Source organism: Dermacentor variabilis, chromosome 2, assembly GCF_050947875.1.
Source record: "Dermacentor variabilis isolate Ectoservices chromosome 2, ASM5094787v1, whole genome shotgun sequence".
In the NCBI taxonomy this organism is placed as follows: Eukaryota; Metazoa; Arthropoda; class Arachnida; order Ixodida; family Ixodidae; genus Dermacentor; species Dermacentor variabilis.
In genome coordinates, this window is record NC_134569.1 from 71,916,519 (window position 1) to 71,930,533 (window position 14,015).

General features: G+C 44.0%; 1 protein-coding gene across 8 annotated transcripts in view; it reads left to right on the forward strand.

Annotated features, from left to right (window-relative positions):
• LOC142572080 (CREB-regulated transcription coactivator 1-like) overlaps positions 1-14,015 on the forward strand; it is a 132,254-nt gene that overhangs the window by 98,124 nt on the left and 20,115 nt on the right. For all 8 annotated transcript variants that reach the window (XM_075680908.1, XM_075680910.1, XM_075680911.1 and 5 more), the window contains one exon: positions 13,029-13,313. In XM_075680908.1, coding sequence (XP_075537023.1) covers positions 13,029-13,313 — 285 coding nt within the window. The remainder of the gene's footprint in view (positions 1-13,028; positions 13,314-14,015) is intronic.

Genomic DNA, 14,015 nt, shown 5'->3' on the forward strand with positions numbered 1-14,015 from the left:
ATACAAGTCACTGCTTTATAATATAAATGGTTACAGCATTTGTGTATGACAATGGCCACGTAATGGTGATGTCGGCAGGGGAGGGTGTTCCACTCCACAACAGTGCGGGGAAAAAAGGAACCTGTAAAATTCGTAGTTCGAGAAAGAGGCTGGGCAATCTGAAACGGGTGTGCAGTGTGGTGAGATATGCAGGTCGGATGAGTAATGTAAGGTGTTTGAGTTAGAGTGCTATGGTAAAACTTGTGGAGTAAACAGAGGCTGGCGCTGCGGCGGCGAGCTTCGAGGCTTTCGAGACTGGAGTTTTTCTTCAGGGATGAAACGCTGATATTATAAGAATATGAAGAATGGGCAAAGCGAATGGCGTGGTTTTGAACAGACTCGAGTGCATTCTTTAGGTATATTTGGTGCGGGTTCCAGATCGGACTGGCATACTCAAGTTTAGGTCTGATGAGGGTTTTGTATGCCAGCAGTTTCACGTGTTGTGGCGCATGACGAAGATGACGTTTTATGAATCCTAGAGATCTGTTGGCAGATGATATGATTATGGTAATGTGTGTTTGCCAAGAAGGGTCACTGCAAAGGGTGATGCTTTCTATATGTGATACTTTCCAGATGCTTTCTATAGGTGAGTTAGCAACGGCATAGGAAAAAATAAAGGGTTTGTGTTGACGATGAAATGAGACCAGCTTGCATTTGTTAGCACTTAACGTCATTAACCAGAGGCCTTACCATTCATGGACGGGGTTAAGGTCGTCTTGAAGGGTAGCTTGATCCGAAGTGTTAGTAATAGTATGATAAATTACACAGTCGTTGGCGAAAATACGGATTTTACACGATACTCTTGAGTGCCAGATCATTAATATACATGAGGAACAAAAGCAGGCTGAGCACAGATCCCTGCGGTACGCCCAATGTTACAGAGAAAGTGCTGTAGCTGTGATTGTTGATAGAAATGAACTGAGAGTGGTTAGTTAGGAAATGTTTAATTCATGCTAGAATATTAGGGTGTAAATTTAAAACAGTGAGTTTTAGTAATAGGTGTTGGTGTGGTACTTTGTCAAATGCCTTCAGGAAATCTAAAAACAATGCATTGGTCTGCAGGTTACAGTCAAAGTTAGAATGTAGGTCGAAGGTGAAGATTGCCACTTGTTTCGCAGGAGAGTCCTCTACGAAATCCGTGCTGAGCCGGATGAAGGAAATTGTTGAAATCTAGAAAGGTGATGATATGTGAATAAATGACATGTTCCATGAGTTTGCAAGGCCTGCTGGCTAACGAGATGGATTGATAGTTTAACGGAGAATCTTTTATAGCTGATTTCTGAGCCGGAATGACCCTCCCCGCCTTCCAGTCGTCCGTTAGGGTGGGTGGGTGCCTGTTGAAACCGACTGAGAAAACAGTAAGGAAACATATATGGCTGAAATATGTTTTGTGTGTTTTTTTTAAATTTTTGAGTTGATTTGGTAGACTCCAGCAGTTGATGAGAGTTTAGTTCTGTCAATAAGGTTCATGATGCCTTGCACAGTGAATTCGATTGATGTCATTGCTGAAAGTGTTACGCTAGGCCGAGTTGGCAATGATGAGTTAGTTTTGCCTGTGAAAATGGAAACAAACGCACGGTTAGATATGTCTGCATATTCACTATCAGTGGCTTCCTCGCCTGTGGTGTTCGTGAGAATGATGGCGCATGTTTCTTGGAGGTTTACTTTTTCTCAAAACCTCCTACCAAAATCGGTTAGGATTTTTGGTAGGTTAGCTTGAAAGGAAGCGGGTTTGGTGCAACGAATTGCATCATAATACGAATCCTCGGCTGCATAGTATTTATCCCATACATCTGCACGTGGGTTCTATTTCGCTGCACTGTAAAGACGTTTTTTTCTTCTTTCTAATTTTTTCAGATTGTCTGAGAACCACGGTTTTTGGTGGTTTGCACGAAAACTGATACAGGAAATAAATTTGTTTGTTAGTTCATTTATATTGTTTTACAGTTAAGCTGTGTACCTCTACCATCAAAGGAAATTTTCGTGTCGTTGGTGTGGTAAGCAATTAACTCTCCATAGGTGGGCCGATCTTGAAGATAGTGCAATGCCGGCCTGACCTGTGGCGGAAGTGAAGCAGGCGTTAAACGCGCCCCATACGTGGGCCGATCCCGAAGATAGTGCAATGCCGGGCTGACCCACGGCAGAGGTGAAGCAGGCATTAAGTACTCCCCATATGTGGGCCAGTCCTGAAGATAGTGCGATGCCGGGCCAACCCACGGCAGCGGTGCAGTTCACCATTAAGGGGCCCACATACACAGCTTCACTGGTCATCCTTCTTCACAGAGTGGAAGGGCACTGAGTTTTTCTTTTCGTTTTTAACTGTCCAGTTATCACTGACAGACCGGCGATGAAACGCAGATTGAAAAGACGGCAGAAAAGCTTCTAGTTCATTGTTAATTACTTCGTAATTTCCTCCGTCGTACATGCGGATGGTTTTCTTGAACGTTTGGCGGCGAGTGGGGGTAAACTTGAAGATGGCATGAATAACCTTATCATCGCTAATTTCGCACAAGTAAGTAATCGATGATAAGCTTTCGGGGTTGTTGGTTAGAATTAAATCCAGAGTGTTTGATGATCCGGGCGTAACGCGAGTCGGTTCGAGCACCAATTGCCTCAGGTTAAAGTTTAAACACACGTCAACTAAGTCCTTTGCTTTCAAAGTTACCAGCAGTCACAGGGCCTACAGCCTGCCAGCTTATACTTGGGTTGTAAAATTTCCCAAGAAAAGAATTTGCTCATTGAGGTGTTTGCCAGTAATCTGGAGGAGTGCGTCGTTAAGTTTATGTGTGAATTTCGGGTAACTTTTAGGAGCCCTGTAGCAGACACCAAGGAGAACGGTTTCCTGTGGGGTGCTGCATTTTAACCATAATATTTATAGGTCTGAAGCAATGTTAACAAATGAACATGGAATTTTCTTGTTAATAGCAATAAGAACACCTCCCCCACGTGTGCATTGACGGTCATTACGGTAAACATTAAAATTCAATAAGTCATTCAAAACTTCATTATCTGTGACATCGCTTGTTAGCCACGTTTCAGTTAAGATTATTATGTTGCTGCCAGAAGAAGAGAGGAGATAAGGCTTCACGCTTAGGAAGGAAACTGCATACATTGGTGTAGATTATGGAAAAGGAAAGGATAACTCAATGGTTAGTCCGCGGCTGCTTGCGCGTGTTCTGACGGCGAAACGATTTCTAGGCAATTTCTTTGATTGACTGTGTTCCTTGGTCAAAGATATACTATTTAGGTCCCATGTGCAGCATTTTGTTTCGGACGGAAAAAGATGCAGACTTGGTCCTGACGAAAGCCACAAGGTGCTTTCATGCTTTTGAACGGGTCAAGAAAAATCTTCGCCAATACTGAAACCAGGGGCACAATCGAAGATATTTTGTTCGATACGCGTTCTGTTCAGTCGCTGCAACATCACAAAGTTGCAGTATTCAAAATTTGTGACAACGGGGCGGAGAGAGCAGCCAATCAGGAAGCGGTGACCTCCCCGGAAGTTTACTTCCATCGTTGGTCATCTGCTTGCAAACAGTATACTACAAAACCAACTGTTTCTTGTCTTCCAAATGAATTAAATCTTTATCTAAAAAAATGTATTTTTTCTTCTCAAGCCCAAACATGTTCTCAAATAGTAGTACGCGTGACTACTGCAATGTATAACTATTAGGCTCTTTGCGTCGTCCCTAGGTGGCGTCGCGCACAGCGAGAAGAAAAAAAGAAAAAAAAAAAACGACGGGAAGAGTGGCGCACTTTTCAAGAGGCAGCGACAACATTCCAGTGGCTCGCTGGCACCGAGGATGTTGTCAGTTTCTCTGTACAACCAACAAATTATTTGTTTCGAGAAACAAAAACGATGCTGGAATTCACTTTCTGCCATTTCTTCAAACGCGTTTCGCACTGCCACCCGCTCTCCTCCTTCCTCTAGAAACGGCAGCGCAACAACCTAAGTTCCCAACGGAAGCGCCATTTTCTCGAATTAAACTATGGATTGGATTCAAATGTGCCATTCTGCAGCCGAAAAGGCCGCCTGTTGGATCCAATTGAATCCACCAGACGCGCCATGCAAAGCCGTATGATCGCTCCAAACTTCCCAGCTCCCGTCGGGTTCGGCGCCTAGCAGACGAAATGCTCGGTGGGAGGATGACTGGCAGGAGTGTATCGTCATTTTGACGGCACCAAAAACGTAGCCGCGCCCCGCAGCTGGCGACGTCGGCGCGGAGTAGGCCAATCGTGCGCGCCGGTAACCGAACGAACGCGCCGAACAACCATCTCCGATAGCACCCCAGTGCTTTTAAGCTGAGGGCCTTTTGAAAGGATTATCGCTTTTGTTTTGAAGGAAACCAACTTTAATATTACTGGTCTTTGGTGATCTGTGCTGTGGCGGCCTAGACGGTGAGCGCACTCTGTCTTTAGGTTTGATTACCAGGTTCAGGTTATCAAGGCAGTGCTGGATGATTATTTTCTCTGATTGTTCGTAACATTCTTTTTCATTTGAGTCGGGAAGTCCATAGAGTACTAGGTTATGTCTTCTCAAGCAGTTCTCGAGATCATCAAGACATGCATCTAACTCGGAAAGCTGGTGAGCAGTCCTCGCAGTGTTAGTTTGAAGTGTTTCGAGTTCACTTCACAGGGGGCTAAGACACTCGCATTGGGTTTCAAGGTCAGCATTTGTTTGCTTAGGGCAGATATTGTATTATCTGTTGCTTGTTTGTGGAAATTGTTACTGGTAGAAATGCGACCTCTTGCGTGGGTTGTGACGCCGCGGAGGCGAGCGCCAAGTGGAGGTGTTACAAGGAACTTGGCACACCGCTCCATGGCCTCCAAGATATTCCCGCACCGATGAGCGCAAATGGCGGATGCCGTGGCCGGTCTATGAATGGTAGAAATGCTGGAAAAGGGTTGGTTTGAGTTTTCGCGTAACAGAATTATATTTTCTTGCATATGCACATTACAATCCGATGCTATCATGTCTGTTGGTTGTCTGTAAGTTGTACTTTTTGATTTTTCTACGTATTTTAGCTTGAGAAACTGAATTAGTTCAGTAACTTCCTTGTGCCACATGGAGGGCCTGGGTATACATGGTTCAAAAATATTTTAACCGAAACAACGTCCGACGCTGGACGCTGGACATCACCACGGGACGCCGCAATCGGATGCCACCGCCGGATTTTCTGTGACACGGGGCCCTTTATGTTATCGCGTTAATATGGCCACCAGGTGAGCCGCTCGCACAGCTGACAGCAGCTGACCGATGGGAAGGCCTAGCTCACTGACTTTCTGATCTGTGGTCGACGGCACTTGCAGTCTCGCTGCAGCTCCTAATAATTCATCAGCTCAATTAATGCCCACACAATTATGCCACTCTTTGATTAGAGTACATCTGGTTTTGGAACGCATAAAACACATAATCATAAAATGGTGATTTCTTAAAAAAGCATATGGAACGTCAGCGAATTGTTAATGCAACTTTGATTCTGGAAAATGGTGTCATCCACAGAATTATTTCCAAGTGTATATGCCTTGCAGTCTCACAGACTAGAATTTGTAAATTGCAATATGTACCGTAAGATAATTGGTAACTTAATTAGTGAATTTTGTCAATTAGTCAGTTATGTGTTTTTATTTTTGATGCAAATGATGTCCACCCCTTTGAGTAAACCAGATCAACGACTGGAATTGTGCTATCAGCCTCAGGTGATCTTTAAACACTTTTAGCAGTCTTGGCAGAAATGCCTAGTGTATATGGGTCAACAGTTCTCGACTCTCCTTGTTTGCTTCCATTGCACTTGCCACTGTGCGTGTCCATTGGCAGCTATTGATGAGGACTACGTGAGGAAAAGGTGAGAGGGTTTCTTGGTCAAAAATGGCAACAGCTTGCCCTACCAACCTTTAATGAAACTGATTACAGTAGTAAGAGCCTCTGTGGCTTTGGAGCATGCTGCTAGCAGACATGAAGGGAATTGATTCTTCATCAGTGTGGGGTCTATAAGGTTGTCAATGAAGGCGGCAAAATGTTTTGCGCTTGGGATTCCAATAATTGGCCTCATTCAACAGTGAACAAAACTGGTGAGCTGTCAGCCAACTGCAGATACCTTCAACACCACCGTTGCTTGCTAGGCACAGTTATGCTGCAGTCGAGCTTGGCCAGCAGCAGGTCTCTTGGAAAATGGACTGTAAGATTGCTACTGCAAATGCTGTTTTTTGCTGTGAAAGCTCTTCTCGTGAAAGCTGTAAAACAGGTGGTCAAAAGTAGACTGTCAGGACTCTGAAGGACAAGCAACTTGCTTGTGCTGATCCTACAGCCACTCTTTAGTCACAAGCAGCCAAAATTTCAAATGATTTACGTCAGTTCTTTGAGTTGACTGGAAAGGCAGTGGCACAGGAAGCATGCTGGCTTTGAAGAAAATGCAACTTTGAAGAAGTTGCAACTGAAGGTAGAAACCCTGTGTGTGCGACCGCGTGCTCTGTTCAGAAATGGGAGAAACAGTTATCCTGCATGTCTTGGGAAACAGCTGCATTTCCTAACATTTGAGCTGAATGATGGGATGCAGGATAACTGGACTTTCTTGGCAGGCTGGAGAGGATGCTGCATCAAATGAATTCACTGAACTGAAAACTCTCATAGTTTATTGGGAAGTAATGATAATAATGGGGGGGGGGGGGGCGACCAGGCAGGCTGACAAGGGCATGGGCAATTTTGCAAATAGCTTTAATACACTTGTCAGGATCCAGACGTAAGATGTGCTCTTTGCCTGTGTGTTATTGCTTGTGTAATAACACACAATAGGTGTAGGCTATAGTGCTATAGAATCTCTACTGGAATTTCAGTGGATTCCCTCGCATATCAGTATGTCTGGAAATGAAGCTGCTGACAGTCTTGAGTGCCAAGCGTTGACATATAGGCCAACGATTACTTCAAGACACTCTGAAACTTTTCAGAACACTTATCTTGAGCTACTTCTAATCTTTGTGAGCCACTCTTGATCTTTGTGAACCATTCTTGATCTTTACCTTACCATCCCTGTGTGACCAAGGGACTCAGCCAATTGTAAGCATCATTACTGCACCGTATTTGTATGCTGTCAGCACAAACTCTGGCTTGGTGACATCAGATATCTCTATGAACCTCACTAGTGTGCTCGTTTTGTCATGATCAGGGAGACGTGAAACACCATTCGTTAGACTGCCCAGAGTTCGTGAAAGAGCTAAGGACTTTCCTTGAAGGGCTGAAACATAGAGCAGCATCGTGAGTGACCGTGGAGGACTTGGTCTTTTCGCACAGACACTGGAATTTTAGAAGGAACATGTTTTACCTCCTAGTGAAGTTTCTTGGATATACTGATTTTTCCAGCATGTGGTTATGTTTAGCAGTACTTACTAATAGACACCACTCACTTGATGCAGTAAGACCGGACTTGGTGGAGTGTAGACATCATACCTCTGCTTCGTCTAGCCACTTTACTTATCCATCTTACCAGCTTTAGTGATAAGTGACATGCTTGCACCACATATTGCCCTGTGGCATACTTAGATCACATAAGTTAAAATAGAAGCATAGGTGGAGCAATCGCTGGCATGTCTTTTTGCAAGGCTAGCTATGCCTGTTCAATCCGCCTCCTGTTGTGCAGAGCAGTGAGAGATTTCTGAAATGCTTTAGGAGTTACATGTAAGATTTTTTTTTAGCCTGGCTGTTGAACATATTTGTAGCTGTAGGTTCTGGCATGTTTGACTTTCCTAAGGCTGGAGTCATTTCTTTGCCACTGATACTAGCATAATGTGGGTAGGATGAATGAACAGAGATAAGGTTTCAGGTGGTTTGTGTGGCAAGCAGGTACCAGTCAAGTTTAAAGCATATGTTCACATGACATCACAACCAGAAATTTTGAGTGGAACCGAAGAGATCTTTGTGATGAACTCTTAACATGTAAAGCACGCAAAACATTCAAGTGGCTGTGATGTGTATGGACTGGGAAGGAAAGTTTAGAACATTTGAGTTCGAAGAATGGTCATTGCTGTGGACGTTTCTGCAAAGATTTGAGATGTAAAGCTGAGAAGGCTCTCTATGCTGTAGTGTGAAGGGACGAGAGCTTTGTTGGCTAAAAGACAGTGTCCTAGTAGTAAAAGATGAGGGTGGCCTAAGAAAAGGGGATAAGATTGTAAGTGGTAAGAGATGAGGGTGGCCTAAAGAAAGGGGATATAAGCATCAAAAATAATTTAAATTTGAGAACCTCAGAAAAGAGTCAGTGACTGAATAGGTGACCTAGAGAAAACTAATAAAAGGCTGTGGGGCCCCATATGGAAGTGGGACACAACTGGCTGAAGAAAATTGAGTGAGCGGGATGATGACAGTGGCTGCTAATGTGTTTTGCCATGCAAGATCTGACATTGTGCCTTCTTGGTTGCTGCAAAAGCCATGTCCTTTCTGACATTTGCCACAAATGCAGAGGATAAGGAATTTAAAGGTGGAAGGGACGAAATTGTCATTGTGCATAGTGTAGTGTGTACCAGATATGCTCCAATAACGCAGTCCGGATGCATGCTCTAGGGCAACAGTAGAATGCCTTTCATTCTCCTGGTTCGTCTCGTATGCACCTTCAGGCACATTGCGTGATCAATGATAAATTGACAGGCACCACATTAGCCACATTTGGCTCACGGCTTCATGCGTGACACGCTAATGAGCACGTCATGCATGACACGCGAATCATCTGAGAGCTTCCAGCTGTGTATGTTTGAAGAGTGTCCACTGGTCACCCAACAACACAGAATTCTTAGTCATCTTAAACTAAGTATCAACACTTCTAGATTTTGGAGTTTTGAAAAGCATGCGTGAGCAACCTTGAGAACATTCACAGTGGACCAATGCACCATGCATTTACGTTATGGGATCTCGAGAGCAGCTGACACTGCGTCGAGCGTGCTAATGTGTTCTATTCTCGTGCTACCAGCACGCGAGCCCTTTTCTTCTTTGCCGGGTTTGGTGGCTCACGAACCGAATAGAGGTCTGATGTTGGTGCTGGTGCGTGCTGATGATCAGTACGGGTGGAGGCAGGCAATGTGGTATGGCAAGACGCGGAATGACGTGGTGGTTCAAATGGCGAGAGCTATTGTGAGTGAGTGCTCAAGGTGATGTATTGAGCAGGTACGGCTGGCTGCAACTCTGCATAGAAGTCTGGGCCAAGGGATGATAGCCGGAGCCTGGAATGGAGCCGGAGCCTGGAGAAGGAAGAACATTGTTGAGAAGGAGAACCTTGTTGAGAAGGAAGTGGCTGTCTAGCTGGACGAACCAGATGCCCTGCATATTGATGTAGAATTCGTAGACGCCTTACAACCACAGGACGTCCCCCGGATCGCATGAGGCCACGTCACTCGCCTTGGTAGAGTCGGTGTGATGACTCTGGCATGGCTGGGCTCGGCCGTCTGGTTCACCAATTTATGGGAAGGCTGGGCTCAGTCGTCCGGGTCACCATTTTGTGGGAGGCGGCATGAAGAGGTAGCTGCCATAACCATGGTTTATTTAGGCCGGTGAGCCATGGTGCTGCGAGATCTCTGGAGCGGCCAACTCCGCAGCCGACGCGCTAGTGTGTTCTATTCTCGCACTATGTGCACACGAGCCCTCTTCTTCTTCGCCGGTTTTGGAGGCGATAGTCGCCCTCTTACATGTTCATCTGTTGCTTCTAACAGTACATTTGTGCCTTTCTAAAAAATGGAAAGCCGTAGTAAAAAGGAAGATGTGTCTTTGTAGCACTGTTAGTGTATTTTTCTTTTATTGTTTCCATGGTTAGATTAAGGCGGGTTCCTGCAGATGTAGACCAAGTAAAAATCCTGTTATGGCAATTACATCTTTCTGTCTTTCATTTTTTTTTTTTCATGTCATACCAAGTAAATCAAGTTTATTGCTTGGTTTCATTTGAATGCTGCTATGGGAGGACTTATGGAACTTGAAAAGAGGACCCATTGCAACAAAATATCTTTGTTGCAAGAATCGCAAGTAAAAGAAGTGGTTATTAACAACCTTTGTTCTTTGGAATCACTCAGGATTGAGTGTTTTCTATGTCTGGATAGCTGTATCACGACTTAATTCTTTCTCCACACAAGTAACTCCATCGTGATGTCATCATGCATTCTTACGAAATTTCGCAAGATGTTGCAAGTGTGCTAGAGAATGTTTTGTTTAGGCAGTGCACTGGTTAGCTCAGATGCTAAGTTGTAGTAAGATATAGGTTAGCTTAGCCTCCTGGTTAGCTCAGAAAGTAGAGCAACCTCCCCAGAAAGGCATTCGTCCTGTGTTTGAATCCTGGACCAAGATCATTTTTTTCCTTGGCTGTGTAGTTTTCTTTCTGAGACATCCATATGGGTTGCCTTTGTAGCTTCATGCTATATTTGGCTGGATGACAATTTTCTCTTTCAGTAGCTGTTATGAATTCTTTCAGTTTTAAATGTGATCACAGGCTGGACCACTAAGTTGGTCACCATAACCTACCTCTGCCATTGATTTGATTACATGTGTGGACATTGTGTAAACACTTCTTTAACACTCATAACAGTTGTACGGCACTAACAGTAGTGATAAAAAATTATTGTGCAAGCGTATTTCATTTAACCTAATATCACTGCCTACTGTAACTAGGAATTATGTTCAATATTGTAAGCAATATTGTTGCTGTATAAGTGATCCCAGAAGGGCACCACTTGGTGACTCCAAGGTAAGGTGGTATTCGAAAGCAGTTTTAAGGTAGGTGAACATGTATGTCCGTTTATTAAGCATGTGACTGCCACAGTGAGCTAGAAGTGCATTCTATAACACATACTTTATTGGAAGCCAGACTCAGCAAAAAAAAAAAAAAAGAAGAAAGAAAGAAGAAATTATAAGGTGCCATCAAAGCAGAAGTTTGGGGCCATGGCTAACGGCGGAACCTGTTTCACTGCTTGGCTTCAAGCTGTGCACAAGGTTGCCTTAGTAACAAGGTTAATCACAGCAACAAAATGTAGCAAGAACGCATAAAAAATGAGTTGTTACAGAGCCGAGCCAAGGAATAAATGCTGTTGTTATGGGCAGTACTATGGTTCTGCTTGAGTACCTCGTGCAATTTCTTTTTTCCTAACTGGCTTTGAACAATGTGTGTACGGGGTATCTAGCATGCTCATCTAGCAGGCTGTATTGTAGTCACATTTTTTTATGTCGTACCAGCTCATAGTGCCAATACAAAAAATTGATAATAGGTAGGATTGTTAGATTACCCTTCTGGAGACTTCAGAGCATTTGGTTTATCCCCAGTTGCAAAGGAAGTTGAGGCTATAGAGTATGCTCAATACTTCTACAATTCATCTCTACTCAAGACAGAGGGAGCTCTTTGGTAGCTGCGCCAGCGATCTTGGAGGTCATGCTCTGCCGTGCACTTCTGCCTGCTTTGACAAAGGGGATTGCATAGGGGGGGAAATATCGATAGAGTGCTGTAATGGGAGGCTGCACCAGCAAGTTCTGTAAAAGAATCAATAAAATTTGATATACCACATTTTGGTTTATGTTGAAATGTGACGTCGATAATTTTTTTAGTATCGGCACTTAACTACAGTTTGTCAATTTTAAATGGCAAATTTATTAAAATGTAGGCCAACCCTTGAAATTTGGGTGGTCAGAAAAAGAAAAAAAATTTTCTTGAATGTAAGCTGAATGAACAAAGAGTATTCCCCTGCGAAAAGAACATGTATGTCATTATAGTTTTTGATGCTCATCGCAAGCACGTGCAGCAGTCACATGTTCATCAACATCATTGGCCTTTTGTTTCATTGTTTCTGCCATTGGAGCACCTCCTTTTGTTGAATTTTAATTTTTGCTGAAGTGACCATTCGCTTGCAAGCATGGGTGTAGGGGCATCATGAACATAGGTGTGTAATGAGGTCAAACAGCACGACGCATGCAAACACGGCCTCTAAGGACAATGAGACAGTATTTTTAAATAAACTGTTCAATGCCAGCCTGTCAGCTGCAATCATGGTCTCTGAGCTCGGGCAGTATCCCGCCAGATCTCCGAGGCATTACTGCAATATAGTGGCCAACAAGTGATGTTAAGTGTCTGACTTGCAGCGAAGCTGCATTTCTTTATCTAAGCCAACACCTGACTTTCGTGCATTAAGAATAAAAAAAAAACAACATATTGGTCACATACAAGTAAACACAGTACTTGCAGATTTCCATTATTGGATCTGGTAACATATTTTCACGGTGGCACCACTATTATTGTCCTACACTTACAGCAAAGCCTTGTTATAACAAAGTTGAAGGTGGGGAGCCAAAAATCTTTGTTATATCCATTAGTTCCTTTTAAGCAAAAAAAAATTTTGGGCAGGCTCAACACAGGACTCCTTAGCACCCGACACAACTGCTTTTATGACTGCTGCTTTCTCTTCGAATCTGATAGCCTTTAGTTTCTGCTTCTCACTTTGCTCGTATGTAGCGTTGTGAAAGTGGTGTAATGGCAAGGTTGAAGAAAACAGCTTGAACCGTTATGATAGAGCAGTACTTGGCATGCAACACGGTGTGCTGACTACGCCAGGCTAGTTCACTTATGTCCATAAGCCCCTGTGGGTCTGTAGACCACAGATTCAGAAATATTATGTTGGGCCATTTTGCTGATGACGTTAATGTTAAAGAGGTCATTCTTGGTCACTAGTGGCCACACGTCCGCTAGAGTGGAAGACAGAAACAAGCATCCGCTAATATTTTGGCGCATATGAAAGAACACATGATTAGAACTATTGAAGCAAACTTGGGACTGGTGGTGGTGGGACTGAATATAGAGTGGCTGAACGGGCATGTTGGTAACGTTGCATCTTGGTTAGCCGCGTGACAACTTGCATGGGAAGTAAGAGAAATGACAGGAAAAAGCGCTTTCCTGTCACTCTACTTACTTCCCATGTGGATCATTGCGCTGCTAACCAATATGAATAGAGAGTGAATAAAGTTTTGTTGATCTACGCAGACGCCAGCCAGTCCTCGGCCGCGGCAGTTGTACCAAGGCGGTGCACCCCCTTCCGAGCGGTCAGGCAGTGCCCCTGCATCCCCAGTGTCTCATGGTGCACCATCTCCTGTGTCTTCTCCAAGTGCGGTGGGCAGTCCGTACGGTGCCGGTGGTTACCGGACAGGGTCTGCTCTAGGCAGCACGTCACCCTTGCAGCAGCAGATGGAACAGTTCCGGGTTGCAGCCGGCAGCACTGATGACTCTGCTTCGCCTTCTGCCGTTGCAACACAGAACCAATACTTTGTGGTGAGTGCTGAAGGCACGCCATTAAAAAACAGTTGTTGTTGCCTGTTGTGGTTGTGTGAGTGTAAACGCTGTTATCAGTGTTGATGTTGCACATTAAATCGGCTACCTGCATCAGCTGCCTATGACAGGCAGCTATGACAGGGAGGCTATAACAATGGAATTCTTTTGATTTTCCTGTAATTCATCAGATTTCACTAACACTATAGATCGTACTCGACACTTCATTATTACTTCGGCTGTCAGCTCGACTGCATTGTTGTGAAGCAGCTTTAGAGGCTGTGGCTGTGGGTCGCTTTCACCACTAGTTATTCAGGCCTTATAAGAACGGGTGACAGTGCCATGCACACCTCTTGCTGTTGAAAAAGAACCTTTAAAGGGACTGACAACTGGCCAGAATGTATGGTGAGACGTTGATGGAAATGAAATAACCATGGTTTATAGTGATAGAATCCAGCACACTGTTCGTGATTTAAGTAGGCATTATAATTTTAAATTGGCAAAGAATGTCTCAAAAAACATTAAGTGGCAAGGCCTGGTGGTGAAATCTTGGTACTGCGAATGCAGTCTATGAGATGTAGTCTATGACGTAAGTCAGCGGTTATTAAGTACAAGATAATCATTGCTTAAAAGTGCAGTTGCTATATTATTTGACACTTGTGCTTTATTCTATGCTTTGGATATCAAGAGCACATGCATGGCTAT